Raw genomic sequence first — 27,278 nt, forward strand, 5'->3', positions numbered from 1 at the left:
ATACAAACGTAGTGATCCAAAGGGGCACGTGCACCCGAATGTTTATAGCAGCAATGTCCACAATAGCCCAACTATGGAAAGAACCTAGATGTCCATCAACAGATGAATGGATCAAGAAGATGTGGTATATATACACAATGGAATACTATGCAGCCATCAAAAGAAATGAAATCTTGCCATTTGCGACAACTTGGATGGAACTAAAGCGTATCATGCTTAGCGAAGTAAGTCAAGCAGAGAAAGACAACTATCATATGATCTCCCTGATATGAGGAAGTGGTGATGCAACATGGGGGCTTAAGTGGGTACAAGAAGAATAAATGAAAGAAGATGGGATTGGGAGGGAGACAAACCATAAGTGACTCTTAATCTCACAAAACAAACAGAGGGTTGCTGGGGGGAGGGGTTTGGGAGAAGGGGGTGGGATTATGGACATTGGGGAGGTTATGTGCTTTGGTGAGTGCTGTGAAGTGTGTAAACCTGGTGATTCACAGACCTGTACCCCTGGGGATAAAAATATATGTTTATAAAAAATAAAAAATTATATATAAAAAAAAATTAAGGAAGTTAGTGGTATTCTTAAGACAATTTTATAATGCCCTGCCTTATTGGTCTTTTGAATTTTATGACTGCGAGATTCAGGTGAAGCTGTTACAGAGAGCTTGATGGATTATCTCTGTTTCAAATTATTGATTGCTAACTGTATGCTTTACTAATATGTCTAATCATGGAATGTCAAAGATTTTGTTAACAGTTTTTTGTTCAAGAATATTCTTTAAGAAATAACCTTGCTTAAATAGCAAATTGAAACCATTTTAATCCAGAAAAATGTCATGCATCCACCACTCTTGAGTTACTGAATCAGAGCAAACCTTCTCTTGGACAGAGACAATAGAAGTGAAAGGGAATTTAGTGGCTCCTAAGCCTAGCCTTGCCTTTTCTCTTTCTTTCTTTTCTTTCTTTCTTTCTTTCTTTCTTTCTTTCTTTCTTTCTGTCTTTCTTTCTGTCTTTCTTTCTGTCTTTCTTTCTTTCTTTCTTTCTTTCTTTCTGTTCTGCTTATCCTCTGGTGAAGTTACTATGACAGTCCAGGGTCTGATCCTCTACCTTCTGTGTAAGATGTAATCCTATCAGTATAGTGAATGGTACTTTCGTTCAGAAACAAATTCAAACTCATGTCATATGACTGATACAAAAATATCATAAAGACCATAACAGCAATATATTAATTTCCTTGAAAAGTCCAACTGACACAGGAATTATCCACATCTTTATGACAAGTTCAATATATTTCCATAAGGAGACCCACCAAAAATTGAAAGTATAGTGCTGCTGAATAAATGTGGAATCAAAGAAATAAGCTAGTTAAAGCAACTTCTAACAAATACATTTTGATGTCTCCATCTTTACAACAGGAATTGTCTTGCCAAAAATATCTGAGGTTCATTGGCTAAAGCCTGACCATGCTTTTTCCATGTTTCTTCTTCTTCTTCTTTTTTTTTTTTTTAGATTTTTATTTATTTATTTGATAGAGATCACAAGTAGGCAGAGAGGCAGGCAGAGAGAGAGGGGGAAGCAGGCTCCCTGCCGAGCAGTGAGCCCGATGTGGGGCTCGATCCCAGGACCCTGAGATCATGACCTGAGCTGAAGGCAGAGGCTTAAACCACTGAGCCACCCAGGCGCCCCAGCTTTTTCCATGTTTCAACAGCTAACTGATCAATCCACCCACCTGAAGGGCTTCATGTAGACTAAATCTATTCTAGACAATTAAATTCAAGCTTTATTGGAAAGCCTGAGTCATTCTCTTTCTTGAAAGTGAACTGGTATATCTGCTTGTCAATATACACTGCTACTAAAGTTTATATTATTAGAGCATTTGATCACTTTTAAATGCTTGGAGAATTGAAAAAAATTTATCTTACAAATATTTATTGAGTACCTCCTCTGTGACAACTACTACTGTATTTACAGAGTAGCACTGACAACACCAATCATAATAACAAATGCTCCTAGAAGTCTGGGAGAAACCCAGAAGCAAATCCTTTTTAAAGATATCCCATTCAGAAAAGACTACTACTCCAAAAATAGGTAAAAAAGAAAAATTCTTATCTGAAAAGAAAAAAAAATAACTACTTATTTGCTACATTTTTCTGTAGATAACTCATTATTTGGCACCCTATTTAGTTCTGCTGCATTCATGTTAAATTAAAATTTGCTCATACGGTGCCTGGGTGGCTCCGCAGGTTAAGCTATGCCTCTGCCTTCAGGCCAGGTCATGATCTCAGGGTCCTGGGATCGAGCCCTGCATCGGGCTCTCTGCTCAGCGGGGACCCTGCTTCCCCCTCTCTCTGACTGCTGCTCTGCCTGCTTGTGATCTCTCTCTCTCTCTCAAATAAATAAAAAAATAAATAAAATCTTTTTTAAAAATTAAAATTTGCTCTTAGAACTCTAATATACCTGCAGCTGCCATTGCTACTACTAAAACATGAAATTGGGTTGTTGTTTTTCTTTTTAATATGTAAGTCATCTCTGCCTTAATCCCATTAACACAGGCAAGCTCCAAACACTCTTTTCTCCTACTCATTTTTAGGTTGTCAAACTTAAGATCAGTTATACATCCAATACAAGTAAAGTATCCTGTTAAAAATGCAATCTTAACACTTGCCTGCACAGTACTGCCTTCTCCTCTATTACTTCAAGTTAAACACAAAAGCAAAACTAAGAGTTTTCTATTAAAGTCTGATCAAAGACAAGGATCCCCAGTAGGAAAGAAAATATATTCTCTCAAAAGAGGAATAGAACTAGAGGAAAAAGAAACAGCAGAGGAAGTGAGATATCAGTGAAAAAATTCAGAAAGCTATTACTATGAACTAAAAGCTGCCAAGAACTTCTCCAAAGAAGTTGTAACATTTTTCACTTTTACCAACATGGATTAGAGTTCCAATTGCTATATATCCTTGCCAACGCATTATTACCCCTTGAAGTTTTAGCTATCCCAGTAAAATTTGAAACAGGGCCTCGTTATCTTTTAATTTCCATTTCTCCAAAGATTTATTTTGGATATATTTTAATATATTTACTTATCATTTAAGCATTTTCTTTTGTAAAGTTTCTGTTCAAAATTTTTTTTGTCTTTTCTTTATGGGGTTGTCCTCTTGTGAATTTTTTAAAATCATCTTTATATTGCATTGAGTTCAAGTCCTTTGGATATATGCATTGTGAGTACTTCTTCCAAATTTCCTGTTTTTGTTTTTGTTTTTTAATTTTACTAATGGTGTCTTTCAAACAACAGAAGTTTTTAATGCTGATCAAGTCCAGCTTGTGAATTTTTTCTTACCCGGTTAACTACTTATGTACTAAGAAATCTCTGACTCGGGACGCCTGGGTGGCTCAGTTGGTTAAGCAGCTGCCTTCGGCTCAGGTCATGATCCCAGCGTCCTGGGATCGAGTCCCACATCAGGCTCCTTGCTCGGCGGGGAGCCTGCTTCTCCCTCTGCCTCTGCCTGCCATTCTGTCTGCCTGTGCTCGCTCTCTCCCCTCTCTCTGATAAATAAATAAAATCTTAAAAAAAAAAAAAAAAGAAAGAAATCTCTGAGAAAACCAAAGGTCACAAAGATTTTCTCCTCTGTTTTTATCTATTTGTTTTATAGTTTTACATGTTACTATTATACTTCTATCTACAATATCCATTTGTATGTAATATGAGATTGTTTTGTATTATCAGAAGTAATTGTCTTCATACTGATATTCAGTTGTTCCAACACCATTTGTTAATATGAGTATCCTGTCCCCAGTGAATTCTCTATCATCTTTTCTAACAACCTATGTCTGAGTTTTCCTGTAATCTCTCTTCTGTTCCATTAACCTAAATATATATACCTTTTTTTCTTTCAGTAATTATATCATATGACCCAGCAATTATTTTCATGGACATTTAACCAAAAGACATAAAAATATATGTCCACAAAAGTCTTGGCCATGAATGCTCACAGCAGCTTTGTTCATAATAGACCTAAATTTACAATAACCCAAATGCCCATCACACGTGAGTGGATAAATAAATTATATCGTAACCATATGGTGGAATACTATTCAGTAATGAAAAGAAAAAAGTCATTACTGATATAAGCAACAACCAAGGTAATTATGCAAAGACTAAGAAACCCAACCAAAAAAAGTACATACTATATAACTGCATTTATATAAAATAATAACACAGTCAAAACTTAACTACAGTGAAGAATTAGAAACTTCCCAGAATCAAGGCTGGGGGACTGACTATAGGGAGACATGAAGAAAACTTTTATGGCACTATAAATGTTCTAAATTGTGACTGTGGCGGTGTTTACATGGATGTATATACATGTCAAAACTCCCTGAACTGTACACTTAAAGTGAATATACTTTACTGTAAATAAATTATACCTCAATAAAGTTGATTTTGAAAGTAATCTGATTACAACTACCAACATGTAAAATGCAACCCATGTCAAAATATCTCAAATGTATTTTGCTTAATACCAGAGATAGAAATACAACAAGTATATCCCTTTCAGGAATGAGAACTTTTTAGAATGAAAAGCAAAATGACATTCAGAAAATTACTGTCCAGGGTGCCGGGGTGGCTCACTCATTAAGCATCTGCCTTGGGCTCAGGTCATGATCCCAGGGTCCTGGAACTGAGAGCCCTGCATCAGGCTCCCTGCTCAGCAGGAAGCCTGCTTCTCCCTCTCCCACTCCCCCTGCTTGTGTTCCCTCTCTTTCTGTGTCTTTCAATAAATAAATAATTCTTCAAAAAAAAAAAAAAAGCACTGCCCTATAGAACTTTCCTCAGTGATGAAAATGTTCTGTATCTATGCTGTCCAGCACAGAAGCCACTTTTCAAGGAAATTAATATATTGCTGTTAAGGTATAGTAACAGAATTTCTGAGGCCTATAAAGAAAGTTTATCTTGCAACCCAGATACCTCCCCCCTACCTTTATTGGAACAAGGTTATTAATTTGGTATAAGTGTGTAGAGCAGCTAGATTGAGTTTTGCATTTGTTTAATGTAATCTTGCATTCCTCACAATTGAACATTGTGTTTTATTTTGCCTGTAGAGTGCTCCACTTTATATAGCAAGGATATGTAAACCTACATAGACTATATTTCATAAAAAATACTATAAGATCAAATTTAAAATTGCTTTATAATCACTGACTTTCTTAATTGGTGTATTTAGTCCATTTACATTTAGTATAATTATTGAAATGTTTTGTTTACCATTTTTCTGTTTTTGTTTAGTTGTTCAATACTCCTTTGTTCATTCATTCATTCTTATTCTCTTTCATTCCTCTTTTCCTGTACTCATAGGGATTAATGGAATAATTTTAGGTATTCCATTTTAATTCTGTTGACTTTCTAGCTATATATATATATATTTTTTTTTTTAGAGGTTGTGCAATAAGGATTAGAAAACACACTTTTTAGTTTGTTTTAGTCCTCTTAGAGTTGATATTGTGAGCATTAAATGTAAGAACCTTATAAAAGAAGAATTTATGTCTACCTATGTATTACATCCCAGAATACAGTGTTACTTTATTTGCTTTATACACTTGTGTTTCAGAGAAAGGGAAGGAAAAAATGTTCTTTTACCTTTATTCCCATTATTCCCTTCAGCCTGAGGGGCAGGTCTGATGGCAATAAATTTTCTCTAGTTTTTTTTTATCTTTTTTTTTTTAAGATTTATTTATTTATTTGAGAGAGAGCATGGGGGGAGAGGCAAAGGGAGAAGGAGAGAGAATCTTCAGACAGACTCTGCATTGAGTGCAGAGCCCGAAGTGGGGCTTTATCTCAGGACCCTGAGATCATGACCTGAGCTGAAACCAAGAGTTGGATGCTTAACCCATTGAGCCACTCAAGTCCCATTGTCTTTCACCTGTCCTTCTGAGACTCCAGTAATACAGGTGATAAACTACTTTGTATTGTTACACAGGTCACTGACGAGCTGTTCATTTTTTCAATTTCTTGTTTCTGTTCTTCAGATTAGATAATTACTACTAATTTGTTGTCAGATTCATATTATTGTGTTCCAGCTAATATTTATGCATATCAAACTGCCTCTACACATATTTGTTATCTAAAGCATTTACTTACTTTATCTGCAAGTGCAAATTCAGTGGGTTAGGAATTCAGAATAGGCATGGTGGAATGGCTTGTTTTAGCTCCAAAATATCTGGAGTCTGGGACTCCCTGACTAGAAATGAGTTGGCAAATTGTGGCCAAATCATCTACAGGTGTTTTCTCTCACATGTCTGGTAAATGCTGGCTGTTATCTGGATCTTCAGCCTGGCTATTGGCCAGCACCCCTCTACTTGGCCTTTCCAAGTGGTCTCTCCACGTGGGTTAGTTCATGCTTCATCATATTGTGTTAACTTCCTGCCAAGAGTGAAAATCCAGAGTCCAAGGTGGAAGTGCTTGACATTTTTATTATCTAGTCTTAGGAATCACATAATACCACTTCTGCTATATTCTCTTGATTCAGGTTGTTACAAAGGTGTGCCCAAGTTCTAGGGGGAGGAACAATAGATTTTACCAGTTGATGGAAGAAGTGTTAAAGTTAGGTTGAAAAGAGAGCTATGTGAGATGGATGATGCAGTCCTTCTTGAAAAATGCAGTCTGCCACAGCTTTCTTCTGCAGTCTCCAGTCTTCTTTTAAGAGTAGACATTTCTTTCCAGATACTGAACTTTTGAGGCCTAGAATTTCTGTCTTTTATAGTTTCTGTTTCTTTGTTGAGAGTTTTCATTCTTTCACTTATTGTAGTTATCTTCCTTTGTATTCATGTATGTATTTATAATAGCTGTTTGAAGTCCATATCTGCTAATTCCAACACCTGGTTCATCTTGGAATTAGTTTCTATTGACTGCTTTTTTCTCTTGGTCATGGGTCTTATTTTTCTGCTTTGCATGTCTAATAAATTTTAATTGTTTAATGTCGTGATTGATATGTTGTATGTTGTGAAAGGTAATGTTGTAGGGAATCTGGATTGTTACTTTCTTTAAGGGTATTGAGTTTCATTTTGGCAGGCGTTTCTTCTGGTATGGTTAGGCTTGGTTTTCTTTGTTAAGGCAGGCTTCTTTCAGGTTTGTACTTTGTCTTAGGGCATGGTCCTCAATTCTAAGGTGTGGCCTTTCTGGGGGCTCAGCTGAATACCTCTTATGCTTCAATGAAGTCTCTCCATTCTGGCTGGGCCAGAACTCCTCCTCCTGGCTGTGCTATCTCTGGTGTCATCTCTATTATGCTTTCAGATCCTGCACATATGCAGCCCTACTCTTGGCCAAGGACCAAAGGTGAATTTCCACACAGACTTCTGAGGTTCTCCTATTCAATCCCTTTTCTCTGCCTTTTTGTTCTACAAACTTCAGCAGTCTTAGCACCCCCAAACTCAATCTCTGCCTTTTACCTCAGTGAGACCTTTGTTGCATCTGTTCTGTTTCACCCCTGTGTCAGAAGAGAGCCTTCACACTGAAAGTGAGGTAGTCATGGGAGTTACCTCATGTTCCTTTTTTCTGAAGGACTGTAAGCCTGTGCTTCCTTTTGTTTAGTGCCCAAAATGGTTGCCCAGTTTTAGATTTGCTTCTAGTCAGAGGATAATTCCTGTACCAGATACTCTATAATGGTTGAAAGTATATACATGCTACTGTAAGAAAACTTGCAATAGATGACCCCTTTGTATTGAAAACCAATATAAAACGATTTTAAGCACAAATTTATTTAAGGCCTGAAATTTTTACTACTGTAAAATAATTTATAATGTTCAAATTTTGCTTTTTATTGAATTTTACCCATAAATTTGTATTGATTTTTTTCCAGAAATAGCAAATGCAGTGAAAATTTTAATATCATTCTCTCTTCCTGACTGATGTTAGACATTGCTAATCATTAATGATATTCTTCCCCAGTCTCCAACCTGGATGTTGTTTTAATAGCCTTAATATTGCACACTGGTAAGCAAGCCACCACCAGCTTGATGCTTATTTACCATTTTAGTGTTTATTTCCATTTTACTAGCCCAATCAGTATTATTTTGTGGGATATATAGTTTTTATGAAAGATTTCCCTAGTAAATTGTTTACTTCTCTAGAACTGAAGAACTGAAGTGATTTTTTAAAAAAATCATGTTAAAAGGAATCATTAAGGCTATTTATTAAGTTCTCAGTACTTCCTGAGTGAAATGTAAGAAAATATAAGCTTGTGAAGCAGACATTCTTAGCACTTGTGTCTCTGATAAATAATACTTGAAATTTAAAAGAGAATAAAAAGCTGGTTTTGAATATAAGTTATAGACACCAGCTAAAATAACACAGGAAGTGTCTTGCTGAAATTAAAGGTTGAGCTTTCTATGGCTGTGCCTCTAGGAGGGATTTAAAGGTCAGTGACCAGCATTTTGACAAATTGTGTTTCGTTAATCATTGTTTTTCACTGAGATCAGATTTGCAATTTTGTGGTAGTGTATGCTAATAATTTTTTTTAAGATTTTAATTATTATTATTGGACAGAGAGAGAGACCACAAGTAGGCAGAGAGGCAGGCAGAGAGAGAGGGGGAAGCAGGCTTCCGACTGAGCAGAGAGCCCAATGCCCAGGACTCTGAGATCATTACCTGGGCTGAAGGCAGAGGCTTATTAACCCACTGAGCCACCCAGGTGCCCCTGCTAATAATTTTTTTAAAAATGTCCTCAAGACAGGCTTCGTATGAATGAAGATACCACTTAAAAAAGCTTCATGAGTCTTTTTTTTTTCAAGATTTTATTTATTTGACAGACAGAGATCACAAGTAGGCAGAGAGAGAGGAGGAAGCAAGGTTCCCGCAGAGCAGAGAGCCCTATGTGGGGCTCAGTCCCAGAATTCTGGGATCATGACCCGAGCTGAAGGCAAAGGCTTTAACCCACTGAGCCACCCAGGCACCCAATCATGAATCTTTATAAACAGGAATTGCATGAATCTCATTAAAACCATATCTGGGGGCACATGGGTGGCTCAGTCAGTTAAGCATCTGCCTTTGACTTCTGGGATTGAGCCCTGCATTGGACTTCCTGCTCAGAGGAGAGCCCTCCTTTTCCCTCTCCTCCTCCTCTGCTTGTGCTGTCAAATAAATAAATAAAAGTTTAAAATATCCCAAAAAAACCCAAACTGTTTCTCAAGGAGGACTGTTATCATGTTAAAAAAAAACCCAGGTTTCCATTTTTTTCTAATTCAAAAATAGTATATGAAAATATTTATTTTATGTAAACTAAAATATACTGTTCAAAAACAGTTGGATTTCTAAGCTCATCAGACTGACTTTCTGGAGGTAAAATAATTAATATATAACTTCGTCAATTTATACTCTTTTGGAAAATACAGTAGGACACTTTTTTTTTTTCCATTGGAAAGTAGTATATGCTTATGTTTTAACAGTTGCGGAAGTGTTGAAAGTGAATAGTGAAAACCTCCATCTCTCCCTGAAAACTTGTGATAACTGCTATGACTGTTTTGGTATTTCAGACACACTTAAGTGTGTGCAGGGCAGCCACATGTGAATCATGTTCCTTGGATTTGGGCTATAAGGTGAGTGTTTCCTTATTTATACAATATTGGTTTATATATTTGGATTCAAAACTTAACAGTCCCAGACCCAAAATGTACTAAAAGTGAATTTTTAGTCCCCGAAAATACATTTTTCACTGCTCACATTTAAATTTTAGCTTTCTTGGAGAAAATTGTATTTTGCAGATCATTCTTGCTTACTCATTTTCTCTCAAAAACAAAACAAACAAACAAAAAACCCTTGGAGGAAAAGATACGGCAGATAGCAATGAGTTATGTTTTCTGAATTTTATAGTCACTGTCCTTCAAATAATTTGTTTTTGTTTGGGTTATCCCAGTTATCCTTAGCATTTATCTAAATTTCTAAATTTCTGACCATATTAAAATGCAAACTGAGAAAAAGCTGTAGAAGTATAAAGCTTCTGGAAGAAAGCATAGAGAATATCTTTGTGAACTCTAGGGGCAGGGAAAGAGTTCTCAGAAAGGATACAAAGTTGTAAACAAAAGAAATATTTGATATATTGGATTTTTATCAGAATTTTATTTTCCTTTTTTTTTTTTTTTTTTTTTTTTTTTTTTTTTTTTTTTTTTTTTTTTTTTTTTTTTTTTTTTGGAATAATGAAAAAGCTAGTATTGGATTTTACTTTTCATGCCATAATGGCTTGGAAATACCTGGAATTGTAGAGAAGTTTTGATGGAACAAGATGCCCTCCAATGAACGAATGGATCAAGAAGATATGGTCAACACCTTTCTACTGCGCTTTCCCATAGTATGACAAGGGCCTCCATCAAAACTCCTTTTTTAAGATTCTATGTACTTATTGTTTGAGAGAGAGACTGAAAGAAAAGTGGAATGGGGGTGCAGAGAGAAAAGCAGACTTGAGCAGGGAGCCCAACATGGGACTTGCTCCCAGGACTTGGAGATCATGTCCTGAGATGAAGGCAGACACTTAGCCAACTGAGCCACCCAGGTGCCTTTTATCGGAATTTTAAATTGTTGATTATCAAAACACATTATTAAGGAAAAGAAAAGGCAAGTCCTAGATAAGGAGTAAATATTTATGTCAATACATATATGTGATAAAAGACTTTTACCCAGAATATATAAAACATCTATAAATCAATAATAAAAAGCCAGTTAATTCAATGGGGCAGGGGGGTGGTGGCTGGGGAATGAGCCAATGAGTTGAACAGACATTTTCAAAGAAGAAAATATAAAAATAGCTAATAAATAAATGGAAATATGCTTAATATCATTAGTCATCAGGAAAAGGAAGTTGAAAAACCACAGTAAGGTACCACTTTGTACCTGTTGGGAAAGCTGTGATTAAAACTGACAGCACCAAATGTTGATGGGACTATGGAGCAAATGGAACTCTTAAAATGCAGATAAGATTGTAAAATTGTATAACTGTTTTTGGAAAACTGTTTAGTAGTTTCTTATAAAGTTAAACATACACCTGCCCTATCTACCTTATGACCCAGCAACTCTACTTCTTAGTTATTACTTATTTACTCAAGGGAAATAAAAGTATGTGTCTCCAAAATTCTTGCACAAGAATATGTACTTATTCATAATAAACCCAAACTGTAAACATCCTAAATATCCGTCAAAGGAGGATGGGTAAACAGATGATGGTGTAGTCATGCAGTGGAATCATTTTCCGAATAAAAGGAATCAACTATTGATGCATGTAACATGGATAAATCTGTACAACAGTAGATTAAATGAAAGAAGCCATTTACAAAAGACTGCATCTTATATGGTCATATTTATATGAAGTTCAGGAATAAGGACAAATCTGTGGTAATATTAGCTGCCTGGGAGCTTAGTGGGGTTTGACTGCAAATAGGCATAAGGAGTTTTCTGGAATGGTGGAATATTCTGTATTTTGATTGAGTTGGTTGTACACCTATGATCTCTTTCACTGTATGTAAATTTTATCTCACTGTGAACTGAAAATCCAAAAGTACAAATTGAGAAATGTTTAGGAATTGGGAAGATAAAGAGGGTACGAGAGACAAGAGTAGAAGGGTGTGTAGCACCACTTTTTTCTGTAGTATAATCATATTTTTGAGTAGAAGTCATCTTAGCAGAATCACTGCTTCCTTGGTTAGTTGAAGAAGTAGGCTAAACTGAAGAATCCTAAAAAGTGACCCATACCTTAAATATTTAAAGAAAAGTACACCTGAAACATTAGGATGAAATTGTTCTCTGTGGTTTATTAACAACCACCACCAGAACCACAAAGTAGTAATTTTCCTTTGTTTCCCTTTGCCCCTTGGCAAGAGTTCTTAGTCTTTTTTTATGCTGTGTACCTTTTTGGCAGTCTGGTGGAGCTTATGGACCCATTCTTAGCCCTTCTTAGAGTGATTTTAAATTAGGATTACAAATATACCTGTTAAATTAATATTAGTCATTTGTTCTTGTTTTTGTTTTGCAGAAGAAAAAAGGTTAGAGATAATTGCAACCAGAGACTAGAACAACAGTAGAGAAAATCAATGATCCTCTTTACTTTTCCTTCATTAATAGAATACCACTTGTTTGCTGTGTACATGTTTTCCCAGAATGCCGATGGTAATTCTAGCTTCCCTTGTGGCTAGATTTGATAATGTGATAACTTATGATCTGTTGTTCTTAAGTAGAAATGATGAGTTCTTAAAGGAGGGGCCTATCCTTCTTTCCCTTCTCCAGTCTGCTTATACAAATATGATGGTGCACCATCATAGACCTTGCACTGCCCATCGTGTTGGCTGAGCATATGATGGAAGGGTCCTGGGTCCAGTCCTGTATGAAACAAATCTACCCAACCAGCTGTACACTACTGATCCGGGAATTTATGTGGGAGAGTAGTGTATTCGGTGTAATTAGTAGCATATTTGTTTATGAGCCCCTCCTCCCTCCACCTTCTTCTATTTCTCACAGCTAAACCTTATTCTCACTGATACAGTTACTCTAGTATTACTTTTGATGGCAGGGATAATAATTCATAAATAATTTTATCTCAGGGAAATAAGCACAATTTCAGGTACTTAATTCACGTTTTCTCAATACATTTAAATAAAAGATAATCTTGATAGGAGTGGGTATCAAGGAATGAAAACATGAAAGCATACCATTAAAAAAAAATAGTAGGGACCCAGAACCCTTAATGAAACATGGTCATGCAAGGAAAGAGCCTAGTCTGGAAACTGCTGAGTGGTTTATGGAATGAGGGCCTGACTCTGCAGAAATTAAGAGGAACCCATCTTATCATACTAAGTCCAGTAGAGAAGGTTTTGCTGGTATAGGAGAAAGTCATTGTTCTGTTCGTTTTGATTATAATAGTTCAGAAAATACTAAGAAACCAAATATGTGCTAGAATACTATAGTTAACACATTATATAAAATTTATAGTCTAATAACCTAATTCTTAAGTGTTGATAATAAGTAGTATTTTACCATTTGCAACTGTTTTAGTATGACATACAAATACAAATATATCATTTCAATTAGTGACAAAGTTATGAGTAATTATTGTGTGGCAGGATATTTCACATCCAAATGTATGAACTCTCTTTCCTCTCTACCCAACCACACACATTTTCAGCCCTCTTTGTAGTAGCTAAATTTGTAATTTTGGTTATATCAATTTTGGGTTTTATGTGATTATGACTAGATAAATGCAGTTTACCGTTAAGTACTATAACTGTTTTTTCCTGAGCATTTTATTTTCCCTGGAGGTAAAATTCTCTCTGTCTCTCTCTCTCTCTCTGTCTCTCTCAAATTCTTTAGTCTCTGTGTTTTTTTTAACTTCAGTTTATCTCTAAACTATATAAATCTCTTAACATGTTCAAGCCCATTGGGCATTAAATTGATTTTATCTTCTTTAGGAGCCTTGTGATCTACCGTGAGTTGGGTCAGTTGTTCCCTAGGTTTGCCTTATAGCTGTCTACTTCAGATGTTTCTTCACCATCATTCTGAGGATTCCCTTTTCCCCTTCTCATGAGTTGGAATCTTCAGTTCCTGGAATTGTCCTCTTTCTTGGTTTCCCACCTTGTTTTGGTGGAACACATCTTCTAGTAACTTCCTGAGAGAGAAAATGTGGACAGCAAAATTATTTGAGATTTCTCTTGTTTAAAAAATGCCTTTACTATATATTCACACTTGATTTAATGTCTCTTTTGGTATGGTATTCTAGGCTGGAAATAGTCAGAAGGTTTTTTCCTGGAAGTTGTTTTCTAGCTGCTAGTGTTGCCATTAAAAAGGGTGGTGTAATTCTGATTCCAGATATTTTTTATGAAACCTCTTTCCTCTTGGGCAGCTTATAGGATCCTACGTTCATCTTTTCAGTATTCAGAAATTTCACTGAGCTATATATGCTGTATTTGGGTCTATTTTCATCACTTTTGCTGAATTCTCATTGTATCCTTTGACTTAGGAAACTCCTGTCCTTCAGTTTGGGGTATTATTCTCGAATTATTATCTTGGATTTTTTCTCCTTGTGTTTTCTGTTCTTTTCTCTAGAACTCATAAGTTGAAACTCCTCGACTTTAAATCTTCTCATTTGTTTTCCATTTGTTTTTATTTTTATTCTGTTTATCCTGCTGTTTCCTCAGCTTATACTTTTCTAAACTCTCTCGCCTATTATCTACCTCCTAACAGTAAACAAATGTATATACATGAAGTACATACATGTGGTAAAAACACATGGCAAGTGCTTTTATTGGCTGTAATTGTTGCTCTTGTTTAGTTTTGTAATTGTTTGGAGGGAGAGGTCTTTGGTTTTGATTCTTTGGCTTATTAGCTGTATGACTTTGGGCAAGTTTTATAATTTTTTTGACTCCTATTTTCCTTGTTTGTAAAATGTGAGTAAGTTCTATCTCTCAGATGTTTGTGAGCATCAACTGAGATTATATATATGAAAATACTTAATAAACTTTGTATGGAGTTAATAGTTACTACTTGCATCTTTCAGATATGGAAAGTTTCTTTGAAAGAAAATGATGGCTGAATTTTCATGTTATTTTTAAGATTACTTGATTACACATGTCTATTTTTCTCACATCTAAATGAGCTAGATGAACTTAAGCTAAGTGCTAATGCTGCCTTTTAAATAACTTACTTAATACTCAACCTCATAATGTTAGGCTGAAGAGAGATGAAAATATTTATTCTGTGAAAAGCTCTGGCTTTACTTCAGACTGTATAAATCTGTGTAATGTAATAGTTATTTAAGAATGACATGATTATTAATTTAAACCCATGAAGGGAATATTTATTGGAATTTGTTTGTTTATTTTTCTTAAATGGTACTTGAGATTAGGAAAAATGGAATCTTTTAGGTTTTATCAATAGTATAAATGTAATTTCAAATGTTAGCTCATTTTTGTTAATGGTGGCTTTTTGTTTGTTTGTTTTGTTTTAAGGTTTTTGGATTCAAAGCATAAAAAACCATTAGAAGATATACAATCTGTAAGTATGTTTTTTATTTGTATGCTTGCAAATATCTTCTAAAATAACTATTAAGTGAAAGTTATTTCCTTGTTAGAATCAGGTAGAGTTAATGATATATTTTAACAGAATTGTGTTCCTAAAACAATTAGTCCATGACGTTTGATTAAGAGCATTGTTAGGTCATTCAGAAAGCATAGTGATGAGGTCAAAACAATGTTGGCACACATTTACTTTACTTGATCTTGTTTAAATGACTTGGCATCTAGCCCATCTTTGAGCCAGTAGCCTTGTGGTGACTTGAAGTGTAATTCACAGCAGAGCTTTTCTGTTAAAGCTTTATTAACCTCTTCCATGGATGTGTGCTTCAGAGTGGGTGTGCTTCTATTTATTCTGGTCTTTAGGTCATTCAATTGAAACAGCTTTTAGGGTATTCTCCAACTGTATATAACATAAATAAGTTACCTAAAATTGTTGAGTTGGGTGGTTTCTGTTGTTTGGGGCAGGGATGTAAGGCTTGCGCTCTTGGTACAGCTGGTTTATCTTATCTTTAACCTTTTGTTTTTCTTTTTGACTTTGTCAGTAGGGATGTGAAAAGGAAAAAAGAACAAAAGAAAAATGGGAAGAAAATATTTTGTCATTTTTGCCCTTGAAGACTATTATTCCTTCCCAAAATACTGACCCATTTTCTACCTTTTAAAAAATGGTATATGAAATGTGTTATTTTTCTCCTTGGTTTTTATTTTTCCTCTGTGATGTCTATAAATTATGCAACAGAAAAAATTTTAATCTGTAGTTACATTTTCTGATTGTCACAGTTTCTGTAGAATTTATTTCTCAAATGTAAGAGCAAGATTTTTTTCTGCCTTTGATGGGCATTTAAATCGTCACCAGAAAGGATGAGAGATTCTGTGTGCTTTGTTGGCTTATAGGATGTTGCTTTTCTATCTTTAATTTAGTGATCTATCTTGAATTGAGCAATAAGACCTCAGAAGACTTACGAGTAAAGTAGACACCATTATTGTTTCTTCTAGTGAGTTTTCATTAATTTCCTCAGATTCACAAAGAAGCAAACATTTATGCTGATTTTGCCACATATTAGACCTTGTAAAACTTGCTGGCGGTACAGAGGCGAATAAGATACCATTTCAGTCTTTGGTAGTTTTTATAATCTCAGGTGATAAGTAGACATAGTATTGCAGAAGAGGTAACTTGTATACAACAGAGCTGTGTGGAGAACAGTGGAAATAGGACTTGTATCCTCTAGGCAAGTTTTCATAAAGAAGGGCATTTTTGAGCTGGGGTGAAGGAATCCGCTGAGGCTCTCCTGGAGACCTCCAGGTGGGGCGTATGGCATTACGGGCAGAGGTTGGCATGGAAGAAGGCGGTTGGCATGGAAGAAGGTGGTTGGCATGGTGGGGTTTAGAGTATGGCAGATAATCCATTATGGTCAGATTCGGGGGTAGGGTATGGAGGGTGTGGGGTGACAGGTAACAAGGTGAAAGAAAGGTGCTGCAGAGACTTGGCGTGTAGGTGGGCCCCAGCTTACACATGATCTGTGCATAGATCTTGCTCTTGTCCTGATTAACCTCCTGTAACAACAAGCCTTGTTGCAGATGCCAGAATGCTTCAGTGGAGGAAAATAAAAACCTTTATAAAAAAGCTTTATACTTTTGAATAACTAGATTCAGAAGCTGAGTTAAAAAAAAAAAATGAAAAGAAAAGAAAAGAAAGCACAGAACAAGAAGTGTCAAGCTGCAGTCTATTAGGTGAGTCAGTGCAGGTTTAGACACTTAAGATTAGGCATTTAGAGTCCCAGAAGGAAGGTAGAAAGATACCAAAGATACCAAAAACAGATTCTGCCTTTTTCAAAATTTTATTCAAGATTATCATTATATCCAAAGAAAAGGAAGGAAATTCTTTTCATTCCTGTATTCAGTGGCTTCCTGCTTCCAAAATTTAGGACCTAGGCTTGCACTGTCAGTACTGTGGCTCACTTAACATTATTATGGCTATAGGTGGCATGGGGAGCTAGTCTGGGAACATGGCTGCCCTTTTACTTTTGTGTTTCTAAACACAGGATCCCAGAGTTAATGAACCATCTCTTTGTTAATTGAGTGTAGCTTTTGGTATATATATTTCAGCTCCCCTTCCCCAGTTCATTTGATGGAATCATAGACTTTCAGAACTGGAAAGTATCTGAAAGAGATCATTTAGTCCAACCTTCTCATTTTACACATGGGGAATCTGAGGCGTAGAGAAGTTAAGTGAGTTGAACAAGGTCACATGGGTACATATGGTAGCAGACCACCCACCGTTGAAGCCAGTCTTCCTTTCTGGTTTTGTTGTCATTTGTTTTAACCTCCCCAAATTTTACTTCAGAAGTTTCTAGAACTACCAGGTTGTAGCATGTTTTGATTTTTGATGTCACTTTTTATTCTCACTACCCCTATTTGTATTTATGGCTCTGGGTAAGTGAGTCTGGCAAGCAGCAGCTGTTTCTCTTTTCTTTCTTTTATTTTTGGGATGTTAATTCTATGTGATGTATATCTTTGCAGATATATACACTGAAAGGTCCTAAAATATTGACACTAGACATACATCTATTTAATGGTATATTAAACTTTTTATGGCAATTGTGATGTGCGGATGAAGAACAGTACTTAATATGGACTTTTTAATAATTGACTGAATCTGTTTATGTCTCTATATTATCAAGCATTCAATAAGTTATCTTAAGAAAGGACAAAATTAGCTTCATATCATTAATCAAATTTGGGTATGATGATGCTTAGTGAATTTGTTTTGGGCAGGTGTGTGTATTTCATGGTTCTATGTTCCTCTGTATACCTGTAGGCTGGTGAGGGTAAGAGGAGAAGGGAGGATGATGGGGATAGAGGCATAACACACTTCTTGCCTTTGAGGACCTTAACTGTTCACTGGATACTTGTTTTTAAGAGGGTTACTCTATTTCATTGTGTATTCTATTTGACACACAACTCTCCATCATTTGGTGATGAACCTCTACCTGTTGTTAATTTTTATCTGTTAAGGTTTCTTTTTAAGATAGTGATGTTGAAGAGAGTTAGAGACCTGCATACTTCCCTAATGCTTTGGGAAGTCTCACTTATCTGGAAGCTTTTCCTGTTAGTCTTACTCTTCCTTCACTTTCTGTCAACCCCTTCATTAGAAACTCTTGCAATGCTTCTTCATCTCTCTTGTCTCATATAAGCCAATATAAGGTGAGGATTTTAAAAAAGGTATCTTTTACATTGAATTTTGATTTTAAGTGTAAATGGTCAGATTTACCTACTACTTGTCTCAGTCAAATCCCATTTTCCATTTATGTATCTTCAGTTTTGGTTTGTTGAAGGACTTATCAACTAACATACCACACAAAAGTTATAAGGAATTGGGTATGTGCACATGCACGTGTGTGTGCACGTATGCACGGTTATTGGAGAAGGTCTTAATTAAAGAAGAGAGTCATCATTCTTATTCTAGCAACCCCTCCTCCAGATCACTTCCATTACTACAGGCCCTGGTATATGTTCTCACATACTCTTCATCCACTTCATCGATACCTGTAGAGATTTTCATAACCTTTTTATGTTTTCATGGTCGCTTTTTGTTGGTTCTATCTTTTATGCCAAATACTGCTCTAGTAGGAAGGCTGATTTTGAGTAGAATTTGTTATTGCTTTTGTTTTTGAAGCTGTTCTCTATTTTGTATTGTAAGTGGAAGAAGTATGGAGCTGTATTGGGAAAAGTTTTGACTTTTGTAACCAGAGGACCTGGGCTTGAGTTCTGGCTCTTCTAAATCTTAGCTTTCTCATATATAAGATGGAGATTATATTTTCTATTATTATATTCGTGTGACTATGAATTAAAAAACATGGAAGCTCCTTTGTAAGGTTGTGTACATGTGGTAAACATGTAGAAGTTCACTAGTTCCATTTTCCCACCATTTCTGCCTCTTAACAGTAATATTTGAGAATCAGTTTATGATGTAGTCTTAAGCAGTACTTGTCAAACCAAATGTGTGAGCTCCTGAAAAAGCAGGAGAATTTTAGAAGACTAAAGCTGTGTGAAACTAAAAATGTTGATTTTTCTGTTATGCTGCCATGAGACCAGCATCTTAGAGCTTTGTTTCCTAGCCTGCTCCTTGTCCCTCACCTTTTAAGTCCTATCTTTACATGAGTATTTATAAAATATTCTGCACTATTTACCAGACCTCTTCTTTAATCTGTATTAAAGATAGTGTAAAATGTGACTATTTTCTTGGTCAGTCTTCCACTTACCTGTCATGTTTTGCATAGGAGTGAGTATGAAATTATTTAGCAAGGGTACATAAATATGCATATGGCATTACTAAATGATTTTTTGAGCAAAACTCAATATATTATAAGTGAAAAAGGGGGAAAGCTTTGTTTTAAGTAGTAGTATGAAAGTTGATTTATTTAAGGTCTGACCATTTAGAAAATAGTGGATTCTGATTTGCTTATAATTAGTTCAGCTTTCATGTGGATTAGGATTTAAAACCATTTAAAGTAGAGGAACCATACAGATATCTTTAGGATTTCTTAAATGTGAAATACATGTCCACAATCACATATTGAAACTCTTAGGGCCAGTGTGTCTCAGCATTCAGAATCTTTCCCTTTGCAGAAAGATAACATGGAAGCATAAACTTACTAATATTACATAACACTCCTCTGGGGTCTAGGGCAAAATGGTCTTCCTACCATTTTCACTCTTTACTCTTAAGTGTATTAATTAAAGAGTGCACACTGTCATAAACTCAGATCGGATGCTGCCACAATTGAGCCTGTCATAAGTTTAACAGAAAATGTTAGATATTTCAGACTTTTGGGATTTCAGTATTGGAGAGGAAGGGATTGTACAATGACCTTGACTTGTTTTAAAACGCTAGGTTTTTATTTTAAATAATTTTTAAAAATCTCATTTGGTTAGTAGCTGTAGTTACCATGATTTTGCTGACCACAAATTCAAGTGTGGGATCCCTTTCAGAGCCTTCTTAATGTTTGTTAACACACCTGTTAACCATGAGTAAACCAGTGCATGATGACAAACATGTCACTACTATTAAAGAGACCAATTTTAGTATGCTCTAAGTAATATAGATTTAACATTTTACTACTCTGTATTTATTTTACTTCTTATTCCTTCATTACTCTGAGACTTTAATTAAAACTCATAACTGAGAGATTTTTGACAAAGATTACCTTTGTTAGAAAAGTCTGCCTTAACAATTTTTTAGTAAGTGTAGTTTTTGAGTAGATTAGTGTCATTCACTTTTTTTTTAAATTTCTTTGCCCTTATAATTTTACTATTTTAAAAATTTATCTTTTTAAATAGTACTTCAAGAAAACGATGTATGCTCAACTCTGGGGTAAAGACAGTACTGTGGCTCATTAGGTGTTTGTACACACTTGGTGAAGTCAAACATATACTCCCTCAGCATGCAGGAAGTTTCAGGGGACACGTGCAGCTGGGTGGGAGGTGTGTGCCTGAGCGGCATCACAGGTTTTGTGAGCAAGTAATGGAAGTCCTAAGTGCATAACACCTAAGATCAGTTTTCTTAATGGTAAAATGGGGATAATGACACTACCTACTTCATAGAATTGTTAGGATTGAAAGAAGTAGTTAATACAAGACAACCTGATGCCTGGTACAGTATACAAGTTCAGGAAATGTGTGTTACTGTACTTTTTTTTTTTTGCAGTGCAAAAGATAACTTTAGATCACATTTAAACTTTTCTTTTAGGTGTGCTGAAAGACATTATGATACCGCCAAATTTAACTGTAGAGGTAGGTATTAACTGCCATGTAATGTATTTCTGTTATATAACTTAAAACCAATAGACCAAATCTTCTTGTCATAGCAGTAGTGAATAAGCTCAATTATTAAGTGATGTAAATATTTATCTTAAAGATGGTCTTAGACAATTTGGAAAAATTTAATTTTACTTTTGTGTTTTAGGGAACAGTTACCATATAAACCTGCCAGTACTAGTAGGAATACTAAAATGCAGGGTTGACTGTAAGAATTAGGAAAAGTTTCTAGACAAACCATAAAATAAAGAAAGGGTTATATCTACTGTTGGAGGCATTTGGTCTAATAGTAAAGGATTATAGGAAGAGCAAAGCAGACAACGGAGTAACTCCGTGGAGCCGTGACCTCAAGGGGGCAAAAGCTTATGACAAATGTGGATAAGAGGAGCCTGACAAGTGGGAGCAGGAGCTGCTTTAAATGAGTTCTTCTCCAGGTGTAGTGAATTTTTCTGAGGTCCCACAAAAACCTTCCCTCATTGTTTGTGGAACCCCTTGAGCCATGAGAGACCTGGAGAGTGAAGAAGCTTGGCAGATGCTGCCATGATAGAAAGAGAGGGTGGAGTCCATGCGCTCCATGTTGATGTGTTTGCGGTGGATCCCTTCTGACAGTCTAGATCGGATGTTCAAACAGCTGGTTTGAGAATTCAGAAGTGCTAGTGGTGAGAGCCAGTACAGATCCACTAAGAATTTTTCCTTTTTCGTGAATTTAAGCTACTGCTTACTAGGCAAAGCGTGTTTTAGTCAACGTTTATCTAGCTTTAAATAGACGTTTAACAGTTTCCTGGCTGTTTTGTGTGCCCGTGGGGAGATGAAGATGGAATGCTGAGGCCCAGGTGAAAGCATCCCAGCAACTCCCTGTAATGGTCATTGTCGTCTCCCAGGACCACTCACCTGACACACTGAATCCGGTTCCATATTAGTGATGATATGACTGAAGATAGAAGGCATACTTCTCACATATTCAGATGACACAGAGGACCATTATGTACATTAGATGTCAGTCAGGATTTGTAAGGGTTTTAGTAGAATGGAACTGCTGAGGCAGGGACCAGTAAGAAAAAATTTAATAGTGATATAGTTGAACTCCTGTTTCTGAGCAACTTAAAAAACACAACAACAAAACCCCTCTGACTGTAAGCAAAGAGAAACTTTGGGTTTTTATAACTCATGTGAAAAGACCTGAAGCTTCATTAGATACACTTTACTACAACTGTATACGTTTTTGTAAGTAGTTTTTTTCAGCTTCTTTTGTAAATGTCTTTAAAATCACGTGTAGTATACAACACTAACATTTGCAAGACCATCTTTAAATAACACACTTAGCATTTTTATTATATGAAATATAAAAATCAGTCCTTTCCATTGTTGATTGATTGGTAATTTATATCTTCTCTGGAATATATGTTTTGTGGTGATGTAATATTATAAATATTACGACTCCTTTTGTCAGAAAACGCATTGAGAGCCCTGACAGGAAACCTGCCTACATGACATTTCATTTTGAGTTTGCCTCTCTCTCTGACATGTTGCCTTCTGCTACCTTTCCATTACAAAGTTTCCTCTTTCATTAAGTGGGGAAAATAGTGCTCAGCCTCTGTCTAGTGGGTAGGTTTAAGAATTGAGACACTAGTTTCCATTCAAATATTGGTAAATTATCAGGCAGCAAATTATTTTTCTCTAGAGTTCACTTTTTCCTTTAAACATCTATTAAGCTTATATGCAACATTTCTAAAGTTAATCTACTTTAATAAACAATTCAGGAAAGACTTTTTTTTTCCCTAATTCTGAGGTTATCCTTTTACCACAGTTGCACAGTATCCTTTTGAAGACCATAATCCACCACAGCTAGAACTTATCAAACCCTTCTGTGAAGATCTTGACCAATGGCTAAGTGAAGATGACAATCATGTTGCAGCAATTCACTGTAAAGCTGGAAAGGGATGAACCGGTGTAATGATTTGTGCATATTTATTACATCGGGGCAAATTTTTAAAGGCACAAGAGGCCCTAGATTTCTATGGGGAAGTAAGGACCAGAGACAAAAAGGTAAGTTATATTTGATGATTTTTTCTTTCTTCTTCCTTGATCTGAGCATTTATTAGAAAACAGCTTTTTAAAAAGATGGTTGGTAACCCTTCTACCGTAACTGTTGTATGAGCAAATGACTGAATCTCTCAATTTTTCTCTTCATGCTGGCATTTTCATATCATGCTAGTAAATCTTATGCATTAACTGCATGGCATATTTGGTCTTATAAAATCCTGGCAGAGCATTTAAAGAAGCAGTACGTTGAACAAAAGTAAGCTTGATATTTCTGAACCTTGCTTGAGAGTAAGATGTCTTTGGGTAATAACTTGGATGCCATTTCCTACTAAAGTATGATCCTTTATAAGTACATGAAAATTATTCTTTGATATGAATATTCACGAATATAGTTATAATTAAGATTAGTCAAAGGTTCTTCTGTTATTCAGAAGGCTAATAAAGACGATGTTGAAATTCACGGACAAACTTAATCTATGTAATATGTTTGAGGGGAGAACATAAAGTCAGGAGAAGTTTCATAATAATTTCTAAGAGATTCATTTCTTTGGATGGTAAATGTGACAAAATATGTTTATGTTTCTTACAGAGAGATTTTGTACATTTCTCTGTCTCTGAGAAGGAAAAACCCAAACCGCTCCAGATAGAGGGAGAAACTCACCTAGACAAAGAACTCTCTTGAGGGAGACATTACAACTTTATGAAGAAATTTATTCTAGTTTTAATAACATTTACAATCAGGAAGGTTCTCTTCCAGTTTAAGTTGCTTGCCTGCCTGCCTTCCTTTAATTTTTAGTGTGGGCTTTGAGCTCGTGACCCTGAGATCAAGATCTGAACTGAGGTCAGGAGTCAGACGTTTAACTGACAGAGCCATCCAGGCGCCCCTAAGCTGATTTCTTTTTAATTCAACTTCAAAACAGAAACATGATCACTTCTATTATTTTAGCTGATGATTGCATTGATTCCTGCCTCCTTTTCTCCTTCTTCATTTCTTGTTTTATTTATCTTTGTGATTTTTAAAAATTACTTCTAGAGATGCTAGAGTGTTGTGTATTGGTGATAGTTTATAAAACTGAATCTCATGTTAGTGCTTGATTTTAGTAAATATTCATTATAGTAGATTGCCTTACATTTCTTTAGAAGTTGTGTATGTCCTGAGATGATAGTAGTGGAGTGAATTCTTGAGTGGAAGGCCTGAGATGTTTACTTTGGTTCATTTTTTTCATCATCTAGAGGGAAATAATTGCTGTTACTGATTAAAAATATAAAAGGTAAATTGTTCTACACTTAAGTGAGTAAGTCCAGGGCAACACAGGGGAAAGAGACTGAATGGAAAGAAAACAATAGAGAAACAGGTCGAATCAAAGTACAGTAGCTAAAGTAGTGGTAGAAGTTTAGAGCAAGCAGGGTTGATGAGCAGTAGATACTGTATGTAGTTGTGGGAAAGAAATCAAATCAAAAGAATTTCAAATAAAAGTAGAGGAGCTGTGTATTATGGAGCCAGAACACCAGATTTAGCTCATGGCTCTTTTTTTTTTTTTTAAAGATTTTATTTATTTGACAGAGAACACAAGTAGGCAGAGAGGCAGGCAGAGAGAGAGAGAGAGAGAAGCAGGCTCTGCACTGAGCAGAGAGCCCGATGTGGGGCTCAATCCCAGGACCCTGGGATCATGACCTGGGCCGAAGGCAGAGGCTTTAACCCGCTGAGCAACCCAGGCGCCCAAAGCTCATGGCTCTTAAAGGATTTATGTGACATATGTTCTAGAAATATGATGAAAGCTATAGTCTCTCACTAAAAATGTACATGGTATACATGAACATAAAATTTTGCTTATAGTTTTTAACTACACAGATTTTTAAAATGTGGAAAATAAAAGGAGTCTTTATAAGAATTATGTCCCCTTTTATTTTTTATTCATTTATTTTTAAGATTTTATTTATTTGACAGAGAGATCACAGTAGGCAGAGAGCGGGAAGCAGGCTTCCTGCTGAGCAGAGAGCCTGATGTGGAGCTCTATCCCAGGACCCTGAGATCATGACCTGAGCCGGAGGCAGAAGCTTAACTTACTGAGCCACCCAGGTGCCCCAGTGTCCCCTTTTTAAATGGAAAAAGCAGTGGCTCTTTGAGGTTAATGACGAAATCTTAATGGTTACAGATTAATCAGAATTAAACTTTGGTTTTGCCAATAGGAAGTTTTATAAAAGGGCTGCTAGTATTTAGATTATAAATAATACATTAAAATTATGCCATTGTCTTTGACTTGACAACTTCTTTTTTTTTTTTTTTTTTTTTTAAAATTTTAAAGCAGGATTTATTTTAACTTAAAGTCCATGATTAGGTTTTGGGGATTTTCTTTTTTTTTTTTTTTATTTTTTATAAACATATATTTTTTATATACATATATTTTTATCCCCAGGTCTGTGAATCACCAGGTTTACACACTTCACAGCACTCACCAAATCACATACCCTCCCCAACTTGACAACTTCTTTGTCATCTTTTATATCCAATCAATTTTGACTATGTTTTTGGTGAAAACAAGTGCTTAAAACGCTATGTCATGAAAGAATGAAAGAGCAAATGAAATCTGTAGATCTGATTCACAGACCTGGGGATAAAAATATATGTATATAAAAAATATATGTTTATGAAATCTGTAGATTCTTTTGTCAGATGAAAGTAGGCTTGTATCAAAAAATTAAGAATTCTCTAAAATTCTCCAGAAAAATTCATGTTGCATCATTTTCTTTGCCTTGGATAATGAGATCATTTTTGGCAAGATTCTGGCATAACGCTATGTTAGGAAGGGAAGGATTATGACTTCACATTTTTAGTTTTAAGGTTAAAGAATTAAACTGTGCAAATGAGTTTGTATTTTATCCAGTTGACTGCATTTAAAATCCTGGCTGTAGAATTTTGCCTTCTGAAACTAGTGAACTTATGGGTAGAAAAGCATTTCATAATTGCTCCCATTTCTTGACAAAACCTCTTGAGAAGCCCTTGATTGAATGTCTTGGCTCTCCTGAATTTGGCAATTTTCATAGCAGTAGATTTTTCATGAAACACCCTCTTGTACAGGCTGTGATTCGAGGCTTGGCACTGCTAGAGCAGGCTACTTCCCCATCAATGGCTAGAATTTCTCCCAGGATGGAGCTAGATTCTTGTACCCCATGCACAGTGAGGAACAAGGCAGTGAGTGCCACGGTGATGTGGAGAGTGCTGTCTTTCCCCAAGCAACAAAGCCAGAAGTTTTGCCAGGTGTTAAGGTGTACTATCTGCCTAGAAAATACTGAGATTTCTTGAGGGGAAGGTTTTTTGGGGGCATTTTGAAAATGTTAATGTTCCCCCGAAATTTCCAAAGAGTACTCTAAAATAAGTATTATTCTTTGATTGTGTACCACGTGTGTACTTGATGAAAACCAGTAGCTGGCTAACCCGGTAGCTGGCTAACCCTAGAAGTCGTCATCATATACTGAAGGGAAGTGTTATTTCCAGTCCTCTCATGACCTGCTTCATAGTCTTAGGAAAAGAGTTCAGTTTTTCTGGGAGTGGACAGATTTGTTTGCTAGAGATACTGCAACAGTCTGAACTTTTCTTTTGCAAGCTACAAACATGTTTGACCATTTCTAAAGTATTTGTCTTCACCATATTGAACTACACCTTTTTTGTTTGTTTGGCATTACAACCAGCAGACTTGTAGAGTGCTTTACTCAGGATTTTGAGTTAGAGGGTAATCAAAGGTTCTTGTAGTAGTCTAACTTTTTCTGACCAAGCTGTGCTTTTACGTGTGCTCTCTTTTCCCCTCTTCCGCACACTCACCCACACACATACCTCCCCTCTGTGAGAGTTGGCTAAATGCTTATAATCATGAGAACCAGCCATGTAAGGAGCACTTGGGATAGTCTTTCACACCATACTCAGGGATACAAGTAAAACCCAAGGATGCTTAAACAGTTTAAGTTAGATCCAGGAGAAGTCTTCTTAATGAAAAAGTGAAGACATGTTTTAATTTATCATTGGGAAAATACTGTATTCCTTACCATCTGAAAATATTGTCAGTTCTCTTGCTCTGTAAAGGTGAAGAGAGACTTAGTAAACTGGCAAGGCCCAAGGGATAGTGTTGTGAAATAGGGATCAGAGTGAAAAGATAGCAAGAGAAGTGTTTATAAAAATAAAATACAGTATACTGTAGAATGTGAACACCCCTCCATTATCAGCAGAAATGCTTCAGGCACACAGCACTCTTCCCTTACGGGTTTGAATCTCCCCCAGGTGGAAGTTAACAGGCTAACAGAATGGAGTTCTGTGTGTACTGTTAAGGGTATCCTCAGTAAAATTGTTATGCTTAGCTCATACATTATATCGAGATTCAGAGTTAAGT

At 35.9% G+C, this 27,278-nt stretch overlaps 1 protein-coding gene across 1 annotated transcript in view; it reads left to right on the top strand.

The window, feature by feature from the left end:
• LOC131829020 (phosphatidylinositol 3,4,5-trisphosphate 3-phosphatase and dual-specificity protein phosphatase PTEN-like) overlaps window positions 1–27,278 on the top strand; it is an 86,175-nt gene that overhangs the window by 38,715 nt on the left and 20,182 nt on the right. The window contains 2 exon segments of the mRNA XM_059170353.1: window positions 20,786–20,829; window positions 22,661–22,899. Coding sequence (XP_059026336.1) covers window positions 20,786–20,829; window positions 22,661–22,899 — 283 coding nt within the window.

This window comes from Mustela lutreola, chromosome 4, assembly GCF_030435805.1.
Source record: "Mustela lutreola isolate mMusLut2 chromosome 4, mMusLut2.pri, whole genome shotgun sequence".
Lineage (NCBI taxonomy): Eukaryota > Metazoa > Chordata > Mammalia > Carnivora > Mustelidae > Mustela > Mustela lutreola.